Below are 26,536 nucleotides of genomic sequence, written 5' to 3'. Positions count from 1 at the left end.
ATAGCCTTTATAGAAATCTCAATTATTTTTTAATTTTCGTCAAAATATGTAATGCCTAAATTATTTTATTTCTTAATTAAAGCCAACTTTATTGAGCACGTTGATAGAGGATTGATTCAATCTCATTTAGAAAATTTCATTCTTATTAGTTTACCTTTATATAACCACGTAGTACTATCTACACGGGAACAATAAATCAATTTTTATAGGATATAATGTGAACATACTGTAGAATTGATTATTTTTCATGAAATATTACGAGCAATAAAAGGATTATGTGTAATACTTTTCATGAAATATTTCATATAATAAAAATATTTTTCTCTTTCTCAGGAGAGGAAGCAAGTAAAATTTTGTATCGATCAAACCTGTCACCATATCTTTTTTAACATTCTTCAGCGTTGTCATACATCCTGACAGAGGAAAAAGATCGGATATCCATTCGATGCCGTTTGAACCGCGCCCAAAAACCAGGTTACCCCCATGGGGCCCGACCTGGGTTCTAACGCGAGATTTCCATTTTCCAGCCATAAATCAAAATGTCTTCGATTCGAGCGAACAGTAGACTACTTTTTCCAACCATTCTCTATCCCTCTATGCTAACCGAACCTCCTCGTGGAAAAGTAAATAACGATCATTCGGTAAAAGGCTGGCGCGTTCACGGCTGACTTTGCAAATAAAAAACCTTCGATCTTAAAAACTTTCCAGCAGCTTTCGTTCCTTTCTTACTGTTCCCATTCTTACTTAACGTCGTCTCCGAATCAATGTCCGCAGGCTATGGCGAAAACTTAGGCAATTACGCGGAATTAAACTCCTTAAAATTTACAGGAACAGTCCGGTTTGACACAATTTTCTTGAAACTCGGACAGACGATGAGACGTTCTTTGTTTGTTGCTCGGTAATGAGCCACCGTAATTGTTAGTTAAGGAGTAATTACTCGGTTGATATTGCTTAATAAAAAGAGTAAGTACTGATGGATCGTAACGACTCGCGACGTTTCTCATTTTACGTAATCGTATTTTGAAACAAAATAGCCCCTTTATTTCTCGCCACGACCACTTTCGTAACTTATATTATGTCGACGAACTTTTCTAATATCTTGAGTGGGGACAGCGGCAGTCTCTAAAGAAAATTACGGTGTCACTTAGCCGAAAGTTGTCGCTATTATTTGAAGGATACTTCAATTTCCGCTTCGTTGGTACAGCAACATGCATCCACAGTGGAATAATTTACGCGGTCGTTCTTTCAAACCGAGCAGTCTGATGATCGATATCATATCGGAAGGAAGATGGAGATAAATTTCCCGATAGCAAACACAAATCAACGTTAGAGATCGTTTTACGACTGATCCCGCCAATACATCGATGGTAACGAGGGTATGAAAGCGAACCACCAGTACACGCATAAGCTGCAACGCGTTAATATGTAAACCGACGGAGCAAGATCTTCGAAGCTCATGAAACAGCCAATAGAAAACCCGTGGAATATGTAGCTTCTGATCGTCGAAATTAATAATACAACAGTCACATGGTAGGATCTTTTAAACGAGATAGCCTCCACTGGCTGACTATCGATTATCGATTATCGTGCAAACTTTTCCCTCTGTATCCGGGTAAAATCCCTGGCGAGCATGATCCAGAGTTTTCTTCTATCAATGGAAAGGATATATGACAGGATAAATAAAATTTACGGATACTTGAATTTGCATACGGTATTTTCGATACGAAAGCTCCGAGCTGGTAGAGAAAATCGATTGTCCGCGTCGAGTTAAGGTGTGTAATCGATTGTGATATATATGAAAGTATCGAGGTATAGAAATTATCCTTTTAAAAATATTCATTCATCGACGTCAGCTCATCACTGTTAATATGTATCAGCTATGGTTTATCGGTGATAATGGAGGAATCGGATTATCTTGGTAACGTTCCTGCTGCTCCTTTACAGGAATAACCTGTGTATTGATTACAGAAGTGTAATGAACCACTCGTTTCAATTATACTAACTTATGTGTACCTACAGAGAGGGAGGAAAGAATCAATCCTCGCCCCCGGACAAATGTTTGCAAGCGGAGGAAATGGGCACGCTTTGTCATGTGGGAACCATCGCGTTAAGGTAGCCAGGACAAATGATAATTGCTCTCGATAACCACTGCGCAGTTTGGTATTAAGCTATTCGAGGAATATTCCGACGATATATGGTGCGATATTGTTACCACCAACGCTTTGACGTTGCACAATAAAATGATATAAATGGGTATAATTTAACTCTCGGACAACAGCAGTCAACTTTGATTTATACCGATATTTTATGTATACGTATTATTATTTTATCAAACTATATACATATGTAAAGAATATTGATTTTTAGGTAAATCTTCTTAGGTATTGCTTTTATACATTTTATAAAGCGAATATTCGATGCCGGTGACAAAGATGATGCAGCCACAAGAGTTAAATTTACATGTTAGCCTCGAGATATCGAAAGGGAACATAATTTATCTAACTTTCAAAAATTTCTGACTTCAAATCCTTCGTCTTAACCTGATTTTAACGTTTTGTATTCTTTTGTAAAAAAAACACGCTAGATCTACAAATGACAGAGTGTCTAATTCCAAATATTTCTAAATTCGACGATCAAAATTAGCATCGTACGAAGAAAGATCAAAAGTTGAGTCATCAATGACAATGTTCCATGCGTACGGGACGCTGTTACACGCCGATCGAAGTTCTTCCGCCAAGGATTCCAGGAAAGGGAAACGACAAGATCGAAAGGTGTGAGGGGACGATGGTTCAGGCTATTTCAGGAAGCCGTAGTGATTACGCTTCGGTCGCCAATGAGAGCTTATCGCACCGCCTTGTAAAGAAGTGTCTATATATACGTAGCCATTACCAGCAGCTCTCTGGAAGCAAGCACCCCTCCACAACCAGCTTTCACAGCGCGCCACGCCGCGGCGACTAAACGCCGTCAAGCTTGCTAAGTTATTACGTCGTGAAAATAAGGAGAAAATTGGAAAGCGGTTTAGCCGTGAAAGTGGTGTCAATTACCGTCTCGATACCCTAAGTCTAAGATAGCTAGCTTTCAAACAGCTTCGACCAAAGTCGATCAAATGATTTCATGACGTGTTCGGTTTTTTGGCTTCTCGCATAGGTCTTTCAATTTATGAACCAGGTTACCACGTGACGAGAGGACCGCAACGTTCGTATAATTAATGGTCGTCGACGCGAGACAGAGAAAAAGTGTCAAGAGAGCGAATGTCGTGGATGGTAGCTTCCACACTCTCTTCGGTACCACGACGAAAATAATCATTTTCAACGCGTTGATAAATCGTCAAGGGTTTATCAAACTTTCAGCAACGTGTCGCGAAATTGATGTTTCTTGCTATAAATAACGGTACAACCTCGTGCAAGAACGGGTTCGGCTTGTCTGACTCGCGCCGTCCCTTTCTACTGCGAGACCAAAGTTGGTTACGTGTCGAACGCGTCGCTTCCATCGCGTCCTCTGTAACTTCTAAAATTACTAGGGAAAGGTTGCTTTATTTTTAGATCCTTCACGAGTGTCCTTGAATCTAATAATATGTTCTTAAAACTGTAGGTGCTTTTCTAGTCCATCCAGACTGTTCCCTTTTATTCCATTCTTCTTTATTTATATCGCGGTATTGTCTCATTCTGCCTGTTTCATTTTATCGATGAATCGAGTTAATTTAAACGAGAAAGTTAACCAGCGATCGCGGGGAACCAAAAACTGGCCGTTCGGTGAGTCGATAAAAAGCATCTGTCTCACAGCTGACACAGCACGAAGTCAGACCGTCAATCATCACGATATCCTGACGCTCTATCTAGATAAAAAGAACCGCCCATTGGCTCTCTGTTACGTCGCAGGCCTGCGGCGATAATGATGCCAGCAGGAAGTATGGGAATCATCGATCCAAACCCCTGTTCTTCCTTCATTCAGCTTTATTGTCAGACTTTTATCAAGCAAAGGAAACGGGGCACGGGTAAAGCCGAAGAGAAGCGTGAAACTATAATAGAACGATTTCCAGTGATTGGATCACGATGATCGACGCAATTTCTATGGGTAATTCGGCTTCTGGTAGTCGTGAATAGACAGAGAATACAAATGAAAGCGCAGGGAATGATGAAAAGGACAGGTAACAATGCAATCCTAAAAATGTCCGCGTGCAATATCGGCACCTGTTGTCCCATGAAATAACCGAACGCTATTCACGAAGATCCTGTCTCCTTTTCGGACGTTGAACAATCGCGGTTTGAACTCGATTGATTCGTCAATCTTATTCACCGGAAGATTCGAGGTCTCGTTTTCCTACTTTCGTCCCTGCTTTCATTTAGCAAATGGTCGGTTCGTTTCTCATTTCGAGATTGCTCGTTAGGAATTGAAAAAGAAATGTATCATGAATAATTAATTGTTCCACGGTAAGCTGATCCCCTCCTCCTGCTCCAGTAGTTTGATGGAATTTAATTTCCTGGAAATTTTTTGAAAATGAAATCGCCGTCTCATCTTTACGAGTACTCGCCGGTTTTTATTGTTCCAAAAAAGAAACGCGTTTTCACGTAAACGCATGACCCCAAAGCCACGAGCAGGAGGAGAAAATGCGTGCGATGGGATGTAGGTGGCAGTAAACAACGCTGCAAAAATATTTTGGGGGTGAGAGAGTATTTCCGCCAGGGTATCCGGGGCAGCACATTGTTTTTGCATTCAGATTTACAAACGGCCTAAACTTTAATTACGGTACGGAAACTGGGTTAATCACTCGCAATTCGGTACGTTTTAGGTGCGGTTAACCACGCACCGAACATTTTTCCCCAGTCCTAACCAACATTTCCAACGACAGCTGTACGTTTTAACGATCGGCGAAACGAGTCGAAGTTGAAATTACTATGCACCCTCCTAGTAAAGATTGAAATTTACCGACTCAATGTGAAAACTACGAACTCCAGAATCCACGGAATTGATACGAATGGAAATGTACTCCGGGCAATAACTCCGGGAAACTATACCAACGGTGTCGTACTATTTTCACCATTTCCATTATCTATCTGTGGAATTTACGGGTTGAGTCAAAACTTCTAGATGCCCACACGAGTGTCAATTTAAACTTTATGATAAACACAAGCTTGATATTTCATCCTGGAACGTTCAACCAATTCGTTTGTGCACTGAAATTGAACGTTTAGATATGATAATTCGTCTCCTTTATGTTTCTGAGAATTTTAACTCACGTTACTATTCTGGCACATACGCGGTACTACCTCGTTATAGTTATTTATTTAGTTAATTTATGAGATGTCCCCGTGGGAATTGTTACGTTTGAGAATGTTGTAAATTTTCATTTAAAGTTCGCGGTAAATCGTGGAATGACTAACCTGTGGGTGTGCATGGTGTTCGTGCTGCCTCCACCAGGTCCTCTCGACTTCCGGGCGGTGCTTCCAGCATCGTGCCGCTGCCGGAGAATTTCTTTACACATAGCAGGCTCAACGCTGAAACAGAATGAAAACATTGTCAGAAATAACAGACATTCGAAATAAAAATTACATTAATATAAATATTCGATAAGTTTTTTGTGCATGTATTCCAGACTCAATTTACATTTGATTATTAAAGAATAAATTGTATTTATTTTTACACGGAGAACAGATCCGTTAATTATATAGAAATTAACGTTTAACCAAGTTCAACGTCTTTGTTCTATCGGTATTTCCGCAATTAATGACGCGATTTTCGGCGAAATTATGACAACTGAATTTGACTCGAGTTAATAAATTACGTCTTTTCTTGACTGCACCCCGTTATCTCATCTTAAATGAAGTGAAGTACGAGTATGTTTCTAAATATGAAACATTTACGTCAATCGTAATCCATTTTTCAAAATAATCCATCAGGAATACAAAGTAATTAATTATTTTATGAATTTAGATGTTTTAATATTTACATATTTTATATTTATAATATTTATGTAATATAATAATATAATACTTATATTATTTAAATATTTAATTACATAAGCTCGAGTATGATTTATGGGCGATGAATACATTTTCCTATTATAGGTACTATTATAGAAACGCCTTGAGAAACTCCAACATACAGAAACTATTGACATTTCAGGAGATTAACAATTCCTGATAACATCCAGCTCCTCTTTACTAGACTAACAATAAGTAGAACGCGATGTCTGATCCAATATCGTCATATTCTACTTAACGTTCAATAGCTTCGTATTCTGCACAGAATATCAAACATCTGAAATGAAATGCGAAGTGTTTGAAGTATTCTTGTGTAAAAATATTCCAACATTTTCAGTAAATAGCTTTTGTTAAACAGTTCCCCCTTGCCAAACTAATTAGTACAACACGCTGTCTGACCCAACATCATCCAATTCTATTCAATATTGAATTATTTCATACTTTGTATATAATATTAAATATTCAAAATGAAATTCATATTGTTTTAGGCATTCTCAAGTAAAAATCTCCTGGTATTCACTTTCTCTGAATAAACAGGTTCTGATAATATCAATTTCCTCTCTACGGAAATAATCATACGAAGAATAGGGTGACTGACCTAATACGTACTATTCTACTTAACGTTCAATTCCTCCGTATTCTGCGCACGATATGAAACATTTAAAATAAAATTTCCACTGAAGCATCCTCGTGTAAAACTTTCCCAGTAGATGTATACTCTAAATAATTATGCGTCATTTTCTCTAAAAAATGTTCCCGCTACAGTGAAAATAAAAAAGACATGGCCACAGTCCAGCCAAAACTGTCTTCTTATTCACAAAATGTTCTCCGACATTCGCATAATTCTTTTCTCCGCAATTTACCATTGGGCCAAGGCAAAAGAAGAACACTCATCACCGCGAGATCTCGTCGGCAACACACGTTATTCGTGCAAGACTCGCGTGTATGGTCGAGACACGTTTTAATTAAATTTTCATAACCACAGCGCCGCGAGGAATGCTCCTATGTAATAACATATGTGTCTCATGGCACACACCTTGACACTGCGCTATGCTTACGATCGTATGTACAAATAGGATGCAAACACTGGTATTGGAAGGGTTATACGAGCCGGATAATAATGTTTAGCCTTTGTGCTTGGTCGCAAGCCAGGAAGAAAGTATTAACAGTACCGTTGCGTCAGTTCGTGACACGGCACGGCGTTCAAGGAACGCTTTGCATGATTAATTTTGAGGTTGCGTCTGAAACATCAAGTGCGTACTAGTCGTGTCAGGATTCGTCCCTTTTCGCATCTTTCGTTCTATCGCTGAGAATCTCTCGTAGTTCTAGATAAAAATTGTATGGCCGCGCTTGTGAATATTTTGGTTGGTCGAATTAGAATTTATGAAATTGATTATTCTTTTTGAAGAAGAAAGTTACTCAGGATACCCTAAAGTAGTTTTTATTACGCCATTCTCCCATCAGAGAACGAAAACCTTCCTCATCGCACTTCGATCATTTTTACTGGCATTCTACCATAAACAGAATCTATCAAAATTATATCCTGCAATCGTTTAGTTCATTAAGCCGAAACAAGACCTTCGCATTACGTTGTTTCATGAACATGAACATAACAAATTAGACAAAGTCAGATTCTAAGGTTTAAATTTAATTCAATACCTGTTCCACTGAACTCCACTTATTTTCCACGGTTTAGAATGTCATTTCGACGTTGATAATTTTTTCGAAAATCAATATCGGCTCTTTTATTCTTTCGATTTTCTTCCCTTGCCACGAAATTTCTTTCCTTTCATGGCGGAAAAACTCTACGAACGGGGCGGCCGGAACTTTTCACAATCTCGGTGTACGGTACAGCTTCCTGCGGTTCAATTTTCATCCTTTGACGATAGTCGAAAGGCAAGAAGCTTCAAGCATTGAAAATCGGTGGCGGTGGCGACAGCTACCGAATCATCCTCTTTGTCTCTTCCTATTTTCCAATAGTCCTTACCATCTTCTTCCTCCTTCCTTCTCGATTCCTTCGTTCCCCTGCCTCTCCCTTTCTCTTTCTCTTCGTCTCTGGATCCTTTTGTGCCGGCCAGATCGAGGAGACCGCTTTTTCCAAGCCACGGCAGCTCTAATCTTGCACGATCGTTCGCTCTGTCGCCTCTCTGTCGACGAGTTTGCGGATACTTTGAAAGCAAATTCACGAGCCACAATTCCAGATAAAATTGCGCCTTTCACCGGCTGACTCACGAAAGAATTCCGAATTGTATTTCAGCTCGCGTGCATTGTCGCGCCGCACGGTTTCCCCCTTTCCTGTGTCTGGAACCCGACAAAATTGAATCACAAGGGGGAGAAAAATGCTTTCCTTCCACCGATCATTTCCGAACTTTCTTCCCCTTTCCTCGGCTCTGTCGATCTTCGTTTTCCTCTCTGTTTAGTTGTATCTCTCGTTTCTCTGACAAAGAAGATTTGTTTTACCATTGCTTAATATTTGTTTCAGATTTCCTATCTGCCCTTCAATTCCGGGGAATTCGGTTGAAGAAAAAGAAAGAGGTATCGAATTATTTTGAAAATTTATTGTCTGGTAGGTTCGAATGTGAGGCAGGACGCATCGGTTAGCCAGGAATCCCACGATACAACTCGCCGTACAAATTATTCACATTCTGCACAACAAACAGATTCCACATACCACGCGACCGTTTCCGTCGTTCCAAACGTAACGAATTTCACGAATAATCGGAGCAACTCTATCTTGTTTTCCTTTGTTTTTTTCGTCCTTTTACATACAGACGGTCGGATATTGGTCCTATTTCTTTTGGTTCTTGCAACAGTTTGAACTTTCGGGAACAATTATTCGTCAAACGTTGTTTTTCGGTTGCTATGGTTTCTATTCTTCATCCAAAATCCACAGGGTTACTTTGTTAAGATACGTGAGCCGAAATTCAACGATACACGCACGCGGTCAGCTCGAACGAGGAAATTCTAGCCTCGGCGAAACAGCAGGGGGAATTTTATTTATCCGAATACCAGGTCGTTTATCTCCAGTCTCTCGAGCTTCCACAACCGAGCCGCCGGCCAACTTTCGTTTCAGAATCCAATTTTTTTTCGCGGACATGCCACGAAGCTGGCTAATGTACTGTCTAAGATGTATGTTGGCAGAATCTAAACCTTACATTTTATATCTTTTAAGTTCTCAAAGATTAATCAAGAAGACAGTTACCATGTTTAATTTTCATTTCTCTTCTTCGAGGAGCGATACAATTTTTCTGTCAGACGTCTATTCGTCTAATTATGTAATCAAGCATTATATGAGTAAATTATGTGGGGAACGAAGGAGAATTGCAATGAAACAGAGTAATCTTTTATTAAAATAAACTACATTTTCAAAAAATTATTTATATAAAATTTATAAGAAAGCTCACCCCGCTTCACGTCCCGCCACGTGTTCGTGATTTCGTCGAATCTTCCTTGCCCGTTTGGTGTTCACCCATATATTCCTCTCACATCGTTCTGATACCTAACGTTCTACGAATCTGAAACATAGCAGAACAATATGGTTAAGGGATTTATTCCATATCTCCGGCCATTGCTTCCCTATTATCTATTACGGTTGTGCAACATGACTCCAATTATAATGCTACTATAATGTAATATTGTTTTTAACAGTGTATGACAATTAATAGCTGCAATGTTGAACCGATATGCAATTTCTATATTCAAATAAAGATAAAGTAATTGTTTTAAAGCAAGATGAGAGCTTTTATATTCACTGATACCAAATCTCAGGCGAATACTTTTTGATCCCTTGATCCTAAGAATCCAAGTTTATTCAGTTCCTAGATTGCTCCATTCCCAAACCTCGAATATCCATCCATATCCATCCTATTCCCAGGCAACCATTTCCTATGCTTATTCTACTGTTAAGTTTCAAATACCTCCTCTTGGATTACTTTTTAATCTGCAGCAAATATCTCATAACTTACCAACATAACCATGTCCATAGTTATGCATGTCTCATTACAGCGTTAATAAAATTTTCTCTGGTGAGTGCTCGAACACTATCGTGAGTCACTGTATAAATTTATAAATTTTTAACACTGTCCATCGTGTTTAGTACTCTTTTTAATTCGATTAGAGATCCTGACATTATAAAATATTTCTATGATGAGAATTCAAATACTTTCGTAAGTCACTGTATTAATTTCTAAATTTTTTAACATTGTTTAATCTTTCCTCTCGGTCAATTAAAGATTCTATCATGAGTTTAGAACATAGCACACATGCGACAAATGCATAATGCTATCCCGGGGCTGCATAATATGAGGCTGGTGGCTGTGTGCACGTGTACCTATTGGTGCGGGCGCATGTGGCGAGATGTATGCACCGCAAACCACGCAAGAGCAAATAGGAGATACGAGTGTGCGCGGCTTATGTAAAATGTCGGCTACAAACTGAAATCGTAAAATTCCCGTGTCCCATAACTTTTATCTTTCCGCCGTGTTCCGTTAAAGCACGTTTTATCGTTTTAATTCGTTTAATACGCACCCGTTTTAATCAATCAAACGATTCGAAATGTTTACCGGGAAACGGAATTGCCACCGAGATATGATATTTATTTCGATAGTTCCCCCCTTCCTCTGGTCCGATTTTCTGTGTTCTTTAAAATTTAATATTCCTCTTTGTCGTTTGACTCGATAAATTGTTGCAAATATTAAATTTCGTAATCCAAATTGTAACCTTTTATTATTAGTTTTTAGCATCTCACTTTTGAGAAATTTTTTTATGCTCGATATATTACATTGTAATATGCGAAATATCGAACTTTTCAACATTCATAAATGGATTTTGAACAGCGTTATTTATATGTAAATGTTAAAAAAGAAACTCGGTTATGAAAGAGGAAACCCCCAGCTTCGAAATGACATACAATACTACATTTACGAAAATAAAAGTATTTATGATAAAAAAAAAATTTAGAAAATTTGAACAACGAAAACCATAATCTAACAACATAATATTCCAAAAATCTTTGAAAATCTCCTACAGAAGGTATTAACCTGACTAATATTCCATCGAAACGAGGGAGAACACGTAGAGTAAGTATCCATAAATACTGTTCCGAAAACGACATTGCTCGTAAATTCCGTTACTTTTATTTCTTAACGTTCGTTTCCCGGTTCCCGTTAGTCGACTGGTTACAGGACAGGGAATGTTCAGCCTTTTCTTAATTTCCGCTCCATCACTTCGTTCGACCGTGCTTTTGTCCGTTTCTTTATCCTCTTTACTATTCACCTGAATCTCCTGCGTCCTTCTAAAAACTTTAATCATTAGCAAAAGCATTTAACAAAATTCGAAATCCTCAACGTTACAACAAACGAAGGGGATACACAATAGACTTGCTCGAGGCTCGAAAGCTGACAACGAAATGAATTTAGTCGAAAATCCTCGGGAGAATAATTAATGGAACAATTTCGTTTCGTTATCGTAGGTTCTCCGTTACTTAGCTCTTTGCTCGTCGAGCAGCTCGAAAAGACGGGCTCCAGGTGCTGTTCTCGCCAGATAATGGCGCAGCTATCTGCATACCCGCTAATTCACGATGGAAATTCGCGATGGAAACTCGCGAGAGAACACCGAGAAAATCCTGATAGGAGTTTCGGTTATCGCCCGAGTGGTCACCGGTTGGCCAGTCATGGTCATACCAGCGGCACCAGGAATCTGATAATTGGCGTCTGGAAGCTGTTTTCAGCCGGAAACCAATCGTCATCTTCTCTTTGGTGAAAGTTTCGCAGCTACTAGTAGAGTTTCCTTGCTGTGAACTGTCCAACCCGCGTGCTGGTGTAACCAATCGTTGAAATAGTGTCACCCAGCACACCAAGAGAAGAAAAATTGCGGTCAGCGAAGCGCGAAAACTGTGCAGGAGCACATGGAAAAGTTCGTGTCCGTGTTCGGCTAGCGTGTAACCACACCACTTCGCCGATCGCCAATATCACGCGGAGAGGTGGAAAACGAGAGAACCTTTCACCCCGATCGAGCCGAAAAGTATTGCGGCTTCGCACAGAAATTTCTTGAAATCAATCGCTCCTAATTAATATCGTTCGACGTTTCTGGATTCCATTGTTGATTGTTGTTGTAATTTAAATTTAAGTACAGATCTGATTTTCTGTATCTGTATTTCCTGATTAAATAAAGGATTTGATAATTCGTATTGTTAATGAAATTGATGCTTCGAAGTGTATCGAATTCCTTTGGAAATAAATTTAATTAAAAGTGTTTTTAGTGTAGATGTTTGAAGGTTCGAACTTTCGTTTCTTTTTCCCCATATGTATTCTAATTATGGTGATTGGAGAGACTCGTTCCTCGGTCCATTTGATAAGTCTACGTGAAATTTCCATCCATGGAAGAGGAATAGCGAAGGGGATGGTGAAAGAGAGTCGAGTGAAATAGCGCTGAAAAACGCTTCTCCGGGCGCGAACGAGGTTGCCGTTATTTCCGATATCACGCAAGCGATGATACTTTCATGTGCCTACTATATTGAAGTTATTGGTCTGCGGTTTTCGGGTTATCTGTAGTTTCTATGTGAACTTCGAACGCTATGCACTCTATTTTTTCTACTCCGACCGACCTTACTTTTTTCAAAATAACAGTGTTAAATGAAAATTACGTTATTACAATTATAACAATATAAATATATATTATTACAATAAATGGAATATCGCAGCATATTATAATGATAATACACTCAATTTCTAAAAGGTTTCTCAAAACAGGTGACATTGTCAAGGTGATCCATGGAAGCATAGGAACGTCGTGACGAAGACAAGCGATCCGCACATATGAACCTTTATTCGTGTATTATGTAAGGATCAAGATTCCAGCTTTAGTGCACCGTCCAGCCCAGTTCCCTACATACACCTACATCCTACACTCGCGAGCCAATTCCCAGGAGTCATATAGTTGGTGACTAGTAATTAGCTAGACGAGTGACACTATCTCCGTTATCACTCCCAGGGTACAACGAACACGCAATATCCAGACTCATGGTCGTATCATGCATTCGTTTCTGTCCCTCTATAATTCCATGCACGAAATTCTCCGTTATCAGATCAATCGCGGCTCTATTTCGCCGAATAATCAACTTTCAAGATAATCGAATAACTTCCATGGGAAGTATTACATCATCTTCTTATTTACTTGAAAATCATGTGAAATCAGATTCAAAGGGGACCTTTCGTTCGAGTCGAATGAACCTTCCTTATTCATAACCATTTCTCTCATTTTTCATTCTTCATTTCCCCAGTTGAAAGATCTGATTACAAGAGACGTATGCAGAAAGGAGGAACTCGCGGTTGTACGCGAATTGCCTTTCCAATGCAATTCTTTCCTTTACCATGTTTTCCTATTTTTATCAACCACTATATCTCCAGCCATTCTTCTCTTTATCTTTGCTCATCCCCGTACTCTGTTATATTTGTATATATATTTTCGACTTCTATCTTTCCGTTTCTCTTCGAGGACTCGATTTGTTCTTCTGGTTTTCAGTCTCCCGCGTGTCTTTTTCCACTGCCGCTTACTAAGCTACCGTTGCGCGTCTATCTGCATGCTCCTCAGCTACGTACACATCTGGAAGACGTTTTCCACGGGAAAAAGGACGACTTCATAACCAGGAATGCAGACGAGAATATAAAGCAGACAGTACAGTGGAACGATCTCATAACCTTTTCCAGGCGTTGCGCCCTTAACATTTTTCTCTGCTCTGTTGCTTTCTCTTTCAACTCTACCCTCGCACATCCGACTCTTTTGCTGTGACCACCATTCGCTATTTCAGTGTGCCGGACGACCGGGTAATTTTCGTGGCTTGCGTAAGTTTGCGAAACGACCTTCGGATATCCGAATGCAAATGAAATTTCGCGGAAACGAAACAGCGGTTGATAAAAAAGTCCCATATTAAAGTTTACATAGAAGATTAGCACTCTTAAAGGGAAAATTGTATGTCCAGATTAATGGCACACATTCTGATTGGAATCGGTTAATGGTTTGCAATCGCACAAATGTCAAATCCTGCAAAAAATTCAAATCCTGCATGAAAGAAAAGATATTCAGCTTTACAATGATATATATAATACTTTCTCTGTCATGGGGGTTTTAATTGTTTAAAAGTTACTACTTGGCGCTTCATCATCACAATTGCTTAATAAGAACGAGTATGGCAATCTTTTAAGATTACGAATAAAAAAGAATTATAAGTATTTCTCTAAAAACAAGTACTTAATATGACAATGATCTTTAAATATTAACAGATCATAAGTAACTTGGTAATACTTAATGCAATAAAATAACTGTGTGACTGAATATAGTAGTAAAATAGCTGTAATATGTTAAGAGGGTAAACGATTCTGAGCAGACTTCGATAAACTGAGGAAGATTTCAGAACGCCGCGTCGGAAATCTATTTATGAAGAACTAACTTAAGGAAGTCTACGATAACGACGTTTCACGCCGTCTTTAATCTTCTTTCAGTTGGTGATTTCATAAAGGAACTGGCAAGTATTATAGCCTGGCGCACGTTGCCGAATAATTTATCACAGACAACGGGAATTTCCTGTTTTCCGAGCTGGATGGCTACGTTTTCTGACTATTAGTACTCTGTTTCATAAATATCAGTTTCCCTCTAACACAACCTAGTATCGAAATACGTTTAGTCTCTCGAATTTCGATCGTATACAATAAATGACTAATCACGTGGAACGTGATTAATTAAACGAACCCTTCGTCAACCGGCGTATATTCATTACGTGGATGAATGTTTTAACGGGTTTGCTTCGATTTAATTAACATCAATCAACGATAGGTTTAAAAATAAATACTACTTCCAATCCCTTCGAAACTTTCAGCCTAATTAAACTTCGACTCGCTCGAATGAAACATGGAAACGAAAATCATGGATCGTTTGGCAAATTATTGTATCCTTGTCGATGATTAAACTACGACAGAGAAGAATGGAAACAATGAAACCGGTGGATCTGGATTTTATGAACACTGTGTATTGTATTATGTAACAGATCCCTTATGTCAGGACATCATGCTTAGTTCCTACCCTTTAGTGGCGTCCTTACGATGAAGGGATGCTGTAAACTTCGTATATCCTTCGCGTAAGACCTCGGTCATAATTTATAGAACAGATTGCTCCATTCTGCTACACTGTTATTGTGATTAACATGGCAAACGTGTTAACTGTGTTTCTGAAACGTCGTCGATCAATTTTCTGCTATCGTGATTCGCAGTTCAAGCGAAGAGAGATTCCTAACTCGAAAATGAGGCAAAGTAAGGCAATCAATTATTTCGTAAAGAGCTTATTTAAAAGCTTATTTAAAAGCTTTCTCTAGAGTCCGATTATAACACGACACTTCGAAGATTTCGATATAAATCAGTGCTTATGAATATTAACAAGATTAAGTTTCGCTGACTGTCGTTCTTGCGCTTTTAAAGGTTTCAGGCTCTTGTCTAGGACATAAAACTTCGTTTATCGTGGCAGAGTATTTTCTACTTAACACAGAGGAAACTGTTAGAGTACGCATAAAATGGTCAATTTCATAGACGTATAAAACGATTTAGGATATAGATACGCTGTTAAATAACTAATAGAAATTACCAGGCAGCAGATACGAATAGCATTAACTAGTAATTTGTTATAACATATAAAAATATCTTACTAGAGTCTTTTCGACAACAGAGACGCATATGAACGTTCAGACACTTGGATTGATAAACTTAGAGCTCTCGGTATTTAAGTCTGAGGTTAAATTTTGAAGGTTTTATTAGACAATTAATTAATAAAAGCTACAAATTCTGAAGGTTTTATTACGAATCCGGTAATTAACTAATACATCAATTTTATTGTTGTCATTGTAACAATTTATCATGCAATAGAGTAGACTTTCTTTGAATTACGTATAATTTATTCGTGTGCTTTGAATTTAAATGATTTTGGATAAATCGATCGATTATATCGCATCGAACGCATCAGCACGAGACCCAATTACCATTTCGTGTTGGGCCACGTAATGGCTCTGTATTATTTATGTGTGGCTGAAACTGCTTCTCAGCGACATTTATACTCTTCCTAGGTCGGGGAACGGAACATTAGATAACGCGCTGTACACGCGAAATGCCCGATGCAATTAAACTGCATTATGAGTCCGCTGACTCCGAGTCTCGCTGGCGAACTTCGCTCACTGACAATAACGCGAAATGGATGTGCATTAACACTGTTTTCACGTGTTCATTCCGCGTCAAGTGGCTTAGCCTCAATAGCCCAATGAGTTCACCATTCTGATGAAAACTCGTTTCCATTTGTTACACTCGATAAAACATAGATACCTTTCAATGGATCCAGTTTTTCAAAGGCGTGTACATGTTTTCTAGTATGCTATCTCGTTCAAAAAAATTGCGAGTGCTTAGATTTATATGAAGTAAGTGAATTTTTTGTATCGCTGCGACACAATTATCCTCCTCTTTGTCTTATTATTCCCACAATTATCTAATTACCTATTCGATATTCAATTATAAATTTCTATAATCTATCGAATCGTCCATGTATGATATTGGCATAAGAGGGACGAAAGATATTGAAGTATTTTCAGAAATATCGTTGATTTTCAATTCGCATCGTCATTTTAAACGTGTGATACAACGACAATATTAAATATTTAAAATTTTGCATAACTCATGTCAATATACAAATGAAACTAGGTAACTTTCTATAAGTACATTCCAACGATTCTTCTATTTTTGTATATGTCAACGGGTAGTACTTACTGAACGACGCTCGTATAAAGCTGAATTAATTCATTTCATCTACCTGGAAAGTTATATGGAGAAAAAGGAGATACTTGTTTTCAAACGACGAGTTAATGTTCTAGCATCTTCGCCACGAGATATAAAGGCGCAAGGAAACACGGAGGGTATTATTTTTTCAAATAAACACCGCGACTGCTGTAATTCCGCGAGATACGATCTCTTCGTACAATGGAGCAGCGCGGCGGCCAATTCAGCCTGGATAAATCAAAGCGGCGGGTACGATAAAACCTCGGAGACTTTTCTTCCTAGACAGGGATAAACTCGAGCAAGTTTTCCAGGCCGAGGCAATAACCGCGAGACCTCGCGACACCCCCGCAATCATATTCATTCCACTGGTTCTTTTATTTCTTATTCTCTTTCTTTTTCCCTATTCAACCTTTTCCCTGTTTTCAGTTGACTTAATTAACCACACACCTTGACACCAACTGCAGCACACAGCTAATACGAAAACGTGATGCTCGTTTGTCTTCGACTTTGTTTCCTCGACTGTTTGTCATCCCAAGCAAGCTACCGAAAGAGAAACTTTCCTTCGCCCCTTCTTTTCCTCTTATTCGGTTAAAATGAAACAATGACGCTGACGTCGTCACGTAGGGGCTTTACACAATGTCTGTGTGTATCGTTTTATCTTTTTTGTTTCACGTTCCAAGTATTCTCTCCCCGTTTTTCCTTTTCCTTCGAGCGAGCTCTCTCGGCAGGTCCCCTCGTGGCTGCCCTCGAGCGTCTCGAGAGTGGTTTCGTTTTCCCCGAAGTGACGTGCTTCGAGGCTGACTGAAGGGTCTTCTACGAGGCCCAACGCCTAGATGTAATGGGCTTGATGCATCCTGAGGGGTGGATAACCTTCGAGAACAGTGGCTGCTTCGAATCTTTTATCGGAAATTCACGCTCTCTTATTCGTACCTTCGTCTGGAGAATTCTTTTGATCGTTTTGTCGAGACTGCTGTTGAAACCGAGACAGCATTTTACTGTTACATCGTACGTTGCATTATAATATTTAATTTTTGTAATAAAAATCTATATACTGTGTAAAAATTTCAATAAGGATGTTACGATTTATTTATTATTTGGTTACTTTACTCTATTTAAAATTTAAACAATTTGTTCGGTATTTTAATGATTTATAAAAATTGAAGTAATTGATTAATGCTGACAATTAAGCAGCATGGCAATTAATGTATGTATTAATTATGTCTCTCGAAATTAATAAAACGATATCTCCTATAGATACATTTAGAACGATTGCTGTATTACTATAATCACTCTGATATCGCATCGAAAATTGTTGCAACATATTTTACGTTAGAAATCACATTCAGTTTGTTTTATAGTTCGTGTTATGATACTACTATATTCATTACAGAAAGGCAAATCTATTTCAAAAGGAATTGGAACCGAAATTAATAAATCAAAATCTTTATCCAGCCATAAATCAACTCGTAAAATTCCAAACCTTTGAACACCCATAAAATCCAACTGTCCACTTCAATAATAGCAGTAATCCAGCGTATGATACATGTCAGAATATAACGTTTCCATCTAGAGATTTATTAAGAACGATTCACCGTACGAACCACGGCGGAAGCTAGCGATTACTATCGTTCGTACGCACGGTATGCAGCATATTCTATTCTGAAACATTAGTACGTAGAATCGAGACACGGTCTGGGTATTCTGGCGCAGCTTAAATCGCTGGTATTACGAGTTTACGCCGCGAAAGCTCTCGGTGGAAAGCCCACAGTACGCTTAAGTGCACAGATAATTGGTTCTGACAAGAAAGTTTAGTCCGTGTTACGGGCCGAACACTTCGTTCCAGAAAATTTCCCAACACTTCCAGCTTTCCACGTGGCTCGACCACAACAGTATCCCAACAGAAGAGTAACGAATTTACTTCGCGTTGGATCACTCACAGAGTGAGTGTTTCGTATTACGTGGAACTAGAAAATCAGGTCAGTCCGCTCTGAAACGAGGCATCGATTTACCGATGAATTCTAATTAGACGAGATGGAGAGGTTGCATTTAAAAAAAAAAAAAAAAAAAAAGAAGAAGATACCCGGTACTCTCTCAATGGCACCAGTCGACACGTTCTCGCTCAAAGGTTCGCGTTTATTGTTCCTACGCCGGTAAAAAGGTGTATTCACTTCGCGTAGAGCGGCGGATGTACGTGCACGTGAATAAGTAGTAGTGATAATGGATCACGCAGACGAGGAACGTGTATTCTTCAGCCTTCGGTTGTAATCTGAATGAAGAGATTAAATTCCTTCGTAGTATGCTACTTGGAATTTCTTCGGATATAAACGATATTATAATGCAGACGTACAAATATATCGCTCGCATTGGTATAGTTACGAGAATTATTTGTATAGGATAATGCAAGTAATTGGAACTGCTTCGATTAGTTGACTTACGTAATAAAAAATATACGATTCCATTAAAGAAACAGTTTGACCTTCGTATACGAAGACTGTAACTTTACAATATTTCTTTGTAAAACACTTTCTACTTAAATCATGTTAATAAGTATTTTTCTAGAACAACTTACAATTAGTAAAATTGTCTTGTAAGTTAAAACATATGCTGTGGAGTTTTATCCCCTTAAAATATTGTATCTTGACAACATTGTAGAATGTCCGCTTTGTTCGTAAATAATCCTCGCTTCGGACAAAAATTTTTGATAACCGTTATATTCTTTCACGTTCACTTATAAAGAAAAGTAATCACATCAGATTATACCTTCTTTGGAACCATTCAACTTTTGTCTGAAGCTCTTTTCACTGAAATCATTACGGAGTAATCGAAGTGATTCCAATTTTATACTCTACCTTATATAATGATCCTGATCATGTCAGGAACATTGGCATAATATTATATATCATGTCAAGATTCCTGACACAACTGTCTAGATTTAATATAGCACGACTAAATATCACGTAATATTTGATATAATGTGATGTAATGTAATGTAAATTGGATTATAATTTAGAACATGCATCTATAATTCATAGACTAAATTATTTCACGAACCATCTTTCAACCAATCCTTACTTAGAGAACTTCTGCGATTTCATAATAATTATAATACAAAGTCGTGAGTCAAAGATTGCAATAGCAACGAACAAGATTAGAAAGATTTATCCGAAAAATTCGCCACGTAATTTCTTTGGAACAGCAGTGAATCAGTTTTCACGCTTGCAGCTCGATGTTTTCCTTCAGCTTGTCGTACAGCCAACCGAGCTTAAGCTGCTTAGAACTTCGCAACCCCCTGAATGTGGCCATTCCCGATGTACACAGCCTCGTTTCTCCACACCTACGCGACAATGGTTGGATACGAATTTGAAGCAATGGCACCATTGGTGCCGGCGTAACTCTGATGTATCGGCGGATTAGGCAACCGACCACGTCGTTCCATTTGGATTTTCCTTCGATCTCGATACAGGAAACCTTCCTATTTAGCAAGTAGAATTCCGTCGAAGATACGCTCGTAAAACACCAACCAATTTGCGGCATAATCTCTATATCGTTCCACGGTTATGCTGTTGACTTATTCATAGCTTCCTCGCCATTACTATAATTAGTATTTCTAGTTCGTATTACTATTCGCTATTAGTAATTTTCTCATCCACGATGATGCGGTTTTCTTGTAGCTTAAATAAGAGATTTGTTCAAACTTCTCTTCCAACAGTTCTCAGACTTTTTGATTCTGTTAAGAGATACGATTCTTTAAATTTAATAATAATCGAATTAAAGTGCGACAATTAAACCGATAGAAGCCAAGTGTGTAATATAACATATAAATTGCAAATGTAAAAGAATTATTGGAATACAACGATATCAATCGCATGCAGATAAGGTGATTGATCGTACGGATTCTTCCGTTCGTTGCCCAGCGCCATCCCCACTAGCGTGCGTTCGTGAGATGCACCACGGCAGTTAGCACGTGCATGCTTTTTCAAAAAACGCCGGAAGAAACGTGAGGATATGGATGGAACATTCTACATGGGCTACTAGAAGCTACTAGAAGGTTCTGTGCCACATGTGACGCCACACAAACACCCATACAGGTCACACTCATTACTGCATAGAGAGTGGGGCTCTAAACCTCTTCAAGGGCCATGGGTCACTAAGCCAGTTAGTCTGTGAATAACTAGCCAACTGTCTACATTCCAGAACGCACATTTATAATTTGTGTAACAATTGTTTAATAAATATCATATTATATTATTTCAAACACAAACATTGTGTTTTCCACAGATTATTAATCTTAATCCCAAGATTAAATTCTAACAAGAATTTGCTATGATTTAAAAAAAATACAGCTTATTATAGTATATCAGAGATACCATAGTTTCTTTAAATTTCATAAGATCATAGGATTTAGACAGAAGACGAAACAGCGGTGAAAAGCTATCGAGCAACTCCTCAGAATCCCCTTTCATAATCACAGTTATTAATTAATAAATAATAATTATAATTAATTATTAAATAATAATTATAATTAATTATTAAATAATAATAATAATTAATAAATAATAAATTAGAAAATTTAATTCGATAAATATAAATATAAATTGACTAAAAAATATTATGAAATGTAGCGTCAACGCAACATCATTAATATCCCATTAATAAACAAATGCAATCGTCGGAAAGAAAGATCTTCATACAGGGGGCTAGAGATATTCTTAAACTCTTTCGTGTCTATTTCGAAAGCAGTCAGGCACAGTGTTCGTCGTTTCTTGTACACCCTTAATAAACGTGCCGATCCTACCAGGGAGAAGGGATGCAATATAATGGTGCAGGAGTGGTTGCCCATTGTGGCGAACACAATGAATCTCTCGTTTGAGCATTCCTAAGGAGAATGTCTCTGGCAGTTCGACGTGGTTCGGGTATAAATGCCGCGAAGCATCGTTGTCAAACAGCTTTACCACAGACCTCCATTGTCCATCACGATTCGTGCTAATCTGCCTAAACTGAACTCGCTTGTCCTTAATTTTATCGACAGTATCGCAATTTTGCACGAGTGCGTGAAATATTTCGACAGAGAGACTCCATCTATCTCTGTGAACGCAATTTCCATATGACAATAAAATATCAGATTTAAATTCAAATATCGAGACATCGAAAATTGTGCGAGATTTAATATACGCGTGTTATAGCAGACATAAAGGCAAACATGTAATCGCCCATTTTTTCAGGAAAACTCATTGGACGGGCCGAAATAAAATTCTCTCTGGTATTTCGATTAACTCACGTGTCCGACAATACATTCATTTACCATTCTCGCTCCAATGGGACGACGAAATATCACAGATCGATCGGGTTATAGCATTCGGCGCCGAAGGAAACACACCATCGGAACAATGGAGCTCGTTTCAGTTTATATCCCTGAATCGTAAATTCCCTAGTGGCGCGTCACCATCTTACATCCTCGAATATTCATCGTTATTCGCTGCTTTCTTACTTCTGTGTCCATCCATCCGTATTGTTCCGATCTGAAGTACAAAGAGAGTTTCAGATAACACGAGGTCGCGACACGTTGTTTCCGAGATACCCGCTCGTTGCCGGTGTTACGTCGTCCGAGGACATTGTTAGCCCAACGTGCCTGTGCCAGGCGATAAATTGAACGACTTCCGTCTGCGAGAGATCGTGCAATCTGCGAGCTGGTTCGTGCTAACCGAAACTTCTCAAACACTCCTCCAAGATAGGCTCTAATGGGCAAAGTTCCTTTGACGAAACATAACAACCGGTTCTAAGAAAGATTTAATATACATGTGTATGTGCATATATCGATAGTTTCGAAATGCATAATTAGAAACTGGAACGTATTAATCGGAATATTTTTATAGGAGATAATTTGATAATCCAACTTGAAGTTGAATGAGTCATTAGAAAATTGTCAATAATCAAACCAACCTCCTGTCGCTTATTTAATACTTTTGCACTGAATTTTAGGAATAAATGAGATTGAATGATTGACGAAGATTTTGGAGGATTTAGTACAGGGCGATAAGGAACATTTTAATTTGCAACAACTCGAAAATAGTTTCCGATAGCTGCTTCTATGGCATTAATCTCATTTCTCGATTTGTCACCAAATTTCAACAGGCGCACACCGCCCGAATAAAATATAATTCATGTTACACCGTTGGCAAATTTATCAGCAAATTTCCCACGAATCTACGAAGTAATATATGTACACGTATAAAGGGCACAATACACGCAACCGTTGCCTCCATTGTGTCTCGATAAATGGCGATAGCGCAGGAAAGAGAAAGGAACAGTAAAATAAAAATGGACCACGCAAGCTTCTCATCAACGAGCCGGAAATAACTCATATCTCATGTCAATGTTGCTCCATTTTGTCGCATGGTATTAATTCCTTCGTATTCGTAGCCGCATCGACGCTTTCAAATCTTTCCGCCGACCCAACGAATTCGTTTGTGCCAAAGATGAAACTGTGCCGGTCCCATCACCTCCCCCATTTACGATCGCGTTCATCCATCCCCGAAATTGTCACGGTCGAAGGTTAAATTGGAATCGCGGGCACACCATATAGGCTGAATCTCTATTCTTTCTCTCTGCCTCTCTCTCTCTCTCTCTCTCTCTCTCTCTCTCTCTCTCTCGTGCTGCGTATTATCAAAGTCTGCTAGTGAAACGATTCGATGCTATTCTGGTTTTGTTCTGGTTGCTTTATTTAGCGGGTAAACGGTCGGCGCTCTTCGATACAAAGAAGACTGGATCAAATATATCTTCCAAGTATTAAAAATGTATTTGAGTTTGTAGATACGAGTTATATCTATGACTTGGATATAAGATTCGAGATGTAATTTGCTGATTCGATTTACAGAGTTTCAGTTTGAAATAGATACTGTCACTCAGAAGTACGCGGATACGTTTATTTTTGATCAACAAGATGTTATTTAATTGCACGATTAACTGAAACGATAAATTGAACAATATGGCTATCTATAATTGTCCTGAATACGTATAGCGGAATATTTTTAATTCATTGTCAGAAGTTAATATGCAATAGTAAGACTGACATTTGTAATTAGAAATCCTTGTAAATTTATCTTTTGTCTTTTAAATCACGAATCAAATTAAGAAGGACTCTGTGAGGCGGTGGAAAGGCTTCTAACATTAATAGAAGTAGTCATACTTAAATAGTAAATGTGTCTAGTACATATTTCTACTGAGGTATTACAAAGTGTTAATAGATAATCTAAATTATTCCGCTAAATCCATAAAAAAATGTAAGTACTACTTTCAGCCATTAATTTGCTATTCATTCATGCCATTTGATAAAATTCACGACTGCTGTCACCACGGTCACTCATGTAGAAATTATTGCAACAGAAAGAAAAATTCAATTACTATATAAGAGGATGAACGATTAAAAATTTAATTTAAGACATTCTCTATTTTCGTTAATTACTCGAGCTTTCAACTTCGAACGTGAATAATAATTTCTATAGAGAATTAATAGCATGCGGCAACTTTGTTCGTGTATCGACATTGTCATTTCATTCAGAGATTCGCATCATGCTAAATGAGATGTAAACATGTATACCCATACAGTATGATCCCCTTTATGATGGTAATTTGTGTTTCAGCTAATTCACTGTGCAAATGACCGAGAAAGCTATCAGGCTACAGCAATACTAGGTATCTCATAGCATACGAATGGAAGTTAGGATGTTACTAGCAGGGAATAAATTAAATAAATACGTTAACCATTCGAATTACACTCTTCTTTCGAGTTAATCGCCTGAGTAACGTTCCCGTCCGTGAATTTACGCGCAAAATTCTCTTTCTCGCTCTCTTGGTGTTTTAACAACTTTTCCCACTCTAACAATATAGAGAGAGCAAAAGCGGTAAACACGAGTTGTTTTAAAGCCCAGATATCGTCAGTGAGAAACAAAGAAAAGCGAGACGTGGAAGAGAAAGGAAATTTCAAGGGGATTCGTGGAATAAAATAAGAGGGAAGGAAACCGGAAGCTCTCGTAGGAAAGTAAGGCTCGAGAGTAAAGACAGAGAGGAGAAGCAGGTGGAAAAACCGCGAAGAAATTCGAAACACAAATAAGAGGGGACTCGCACCAGAGAAATCGGCCTAGTCAAGTTTCGTCGAGTGCATACATCTATATGCAGCGTTTCCCTTAACTCCTAAAGCAAACTTCCACAGAGGAACACCAAAGCAAAGTACTAGCATTAAGCTTTTGCATTGAACAGGAACCGCTACAACGTCGACTTTTCGGCAAATCAAAATTTCCTCGACTATTCACGGTGCAATGATAACATCAGGTTACGAAGATCAAACGTTTCACCATAACGTTTCCAACGTTTCCTATATTTTTACAAGCGCTTTAAATAAATACGACGATTGATCCACTCGATGTCGCGTCAATCCACGTTGGAGTCTGGTATACCTCGTTATTGTTTGACGCATAATTAATTCCAACTTTCCTCTGATATCGAATTTAATGAACGACATTATGCTTCGTCACACGACTGTTGTACGAGCACTTGGGTTTCCAGCACCATTGTTTGCCGCGGGTATTATTAATTAAACAACGTCTGAATTATATCGTTCGACAAGGATCTCGAATAACAGAAAAAATATTATTATGGATTAAAATTACGAGGAAAATGTTGTGCTGTCGAGCAGAAAATAAGATATTTAATTCTCATTTTGTTAAATGAATTTTTCCCTTGATTTTATATTGACGTAATCGTAAAGAAATAAGCATACGATGATAAGATAAATGGCTAAGTCTGTAAATTCTTTTATTCAACATAAAGTAAATTGAATTTTGTATCAGGGCACAGTGCTATTTTTTACATTTAACAGAAGAAATCAAATGTCCACGTATCAATAGGAATGTTTTTGACTTCTGCTATATTCTTAAAGATCCTGCAGCACTTTATTTACCAAGTATGTAGGTCACAATAATAGCTGTCAGCAGTTTTCAAGGATTGTTTTTTACAGGTCTTCATTGAAAACTAGCGCAAGAAGTCGTGCTTTTTCTTCGGAGAGTAGAGACCTCCGCCTAGAAGGAAGAGTTATTTGGACGATAACTGATTTGTAGCCGTGTACCGATTCAATCGCATAAATCTTCTTCCCACCCCTTTCTGTTGGTTCTTTCTCTCGAGCTTGGCTTCGTTTACACTCACGTAGAATGACCTGTGTACGTGTGTTACCCACACCCTTTCCCTAACGGGCAAGTTCGAGTTCGCTCGTGCGCGTTTCCTACGTTTCCACTATCTGACATCCGACTACTGTCACAATAATATCCTTGCTCCTTCGCCACCCTTGTGATTTATCCTTCCAAATGTGCTCTACAATACGAGGGAATTAAGTCACGAAAAGCGTGCAGGTTTGCTTAATTATACAGCCATTTGTTACTCCTTTGTGATTTAGAGAAAGCTAGTTTATAAATAACTATAAATTTGTAAATTTCATATGAGTTCGTATCTCAAAGTATATAAAATTGGAAATATAGCGGTTGGTTTGAAAGTACCTAATATTCGGCAGATTAAAATTTACCGATAAGAAGTTGTAAATAGTTTGATATTTAATTAACTTACAGGCTAATATCGTGGAAGCTATGTAGATATTTAATTAACAGTAGAAGGGTGTAGACCATTATTAAATAATATTAAATAACTTTTGGGATACTTGTTATTTTATGGATACAATTTGTTGGTCAGAAAGTTAGAAATGAT

General features: G+C 38.3%; 1 protein-coding gene across 1 annotated transcript in view; it reads right to left on the bottom strand.

The window, feature by feature from the left end:
- LOC117231618 overlaps positions 1-26,536 on the bottom strand; it is a 137,476-nt gene that overhangs the window by 29,252 nt on the left and 81,688 nt on the right. The window contains exons 3-4 of the mRNA XM_033490218.1: positions 9,386-9,496; positions 5,382-5,495 (exon numbers count right to left, since the gene is read on the bottom strand). Of these exons, the coding sequence (XP_033346109.1) occupies positions 5,382-5,451 (70 nt within the window). The 5' untranslated portion in view covers positions 5,452-5,495; positions 9,386-9,496. The remainder of the gene's footprint in view (positions 1-5,381; positions 5,496-9,385; positions 9,497-26,536) is intronic.

This window comes from Bombus vosnesenskii, unplaced genomic scaffold, assembly GCF_011952255.1.
Source record: "Bombus vosnesenskii isolate JDL3184/JDL3185 unplaced genomic scaffold, Bvos_JDL3184-5_v1.1 scf7180000013273, whole genome shotgun sequence".
Lineage (NCBI taxonomy): Eukaryota > Metazoa > Arthropoda > Insecta > Hymenoptera > Apidae > Bombus > Bombus vosnesenskii.
This window is presented reverse-complemented; position numbering and strand designations above follow the sequence as displayed.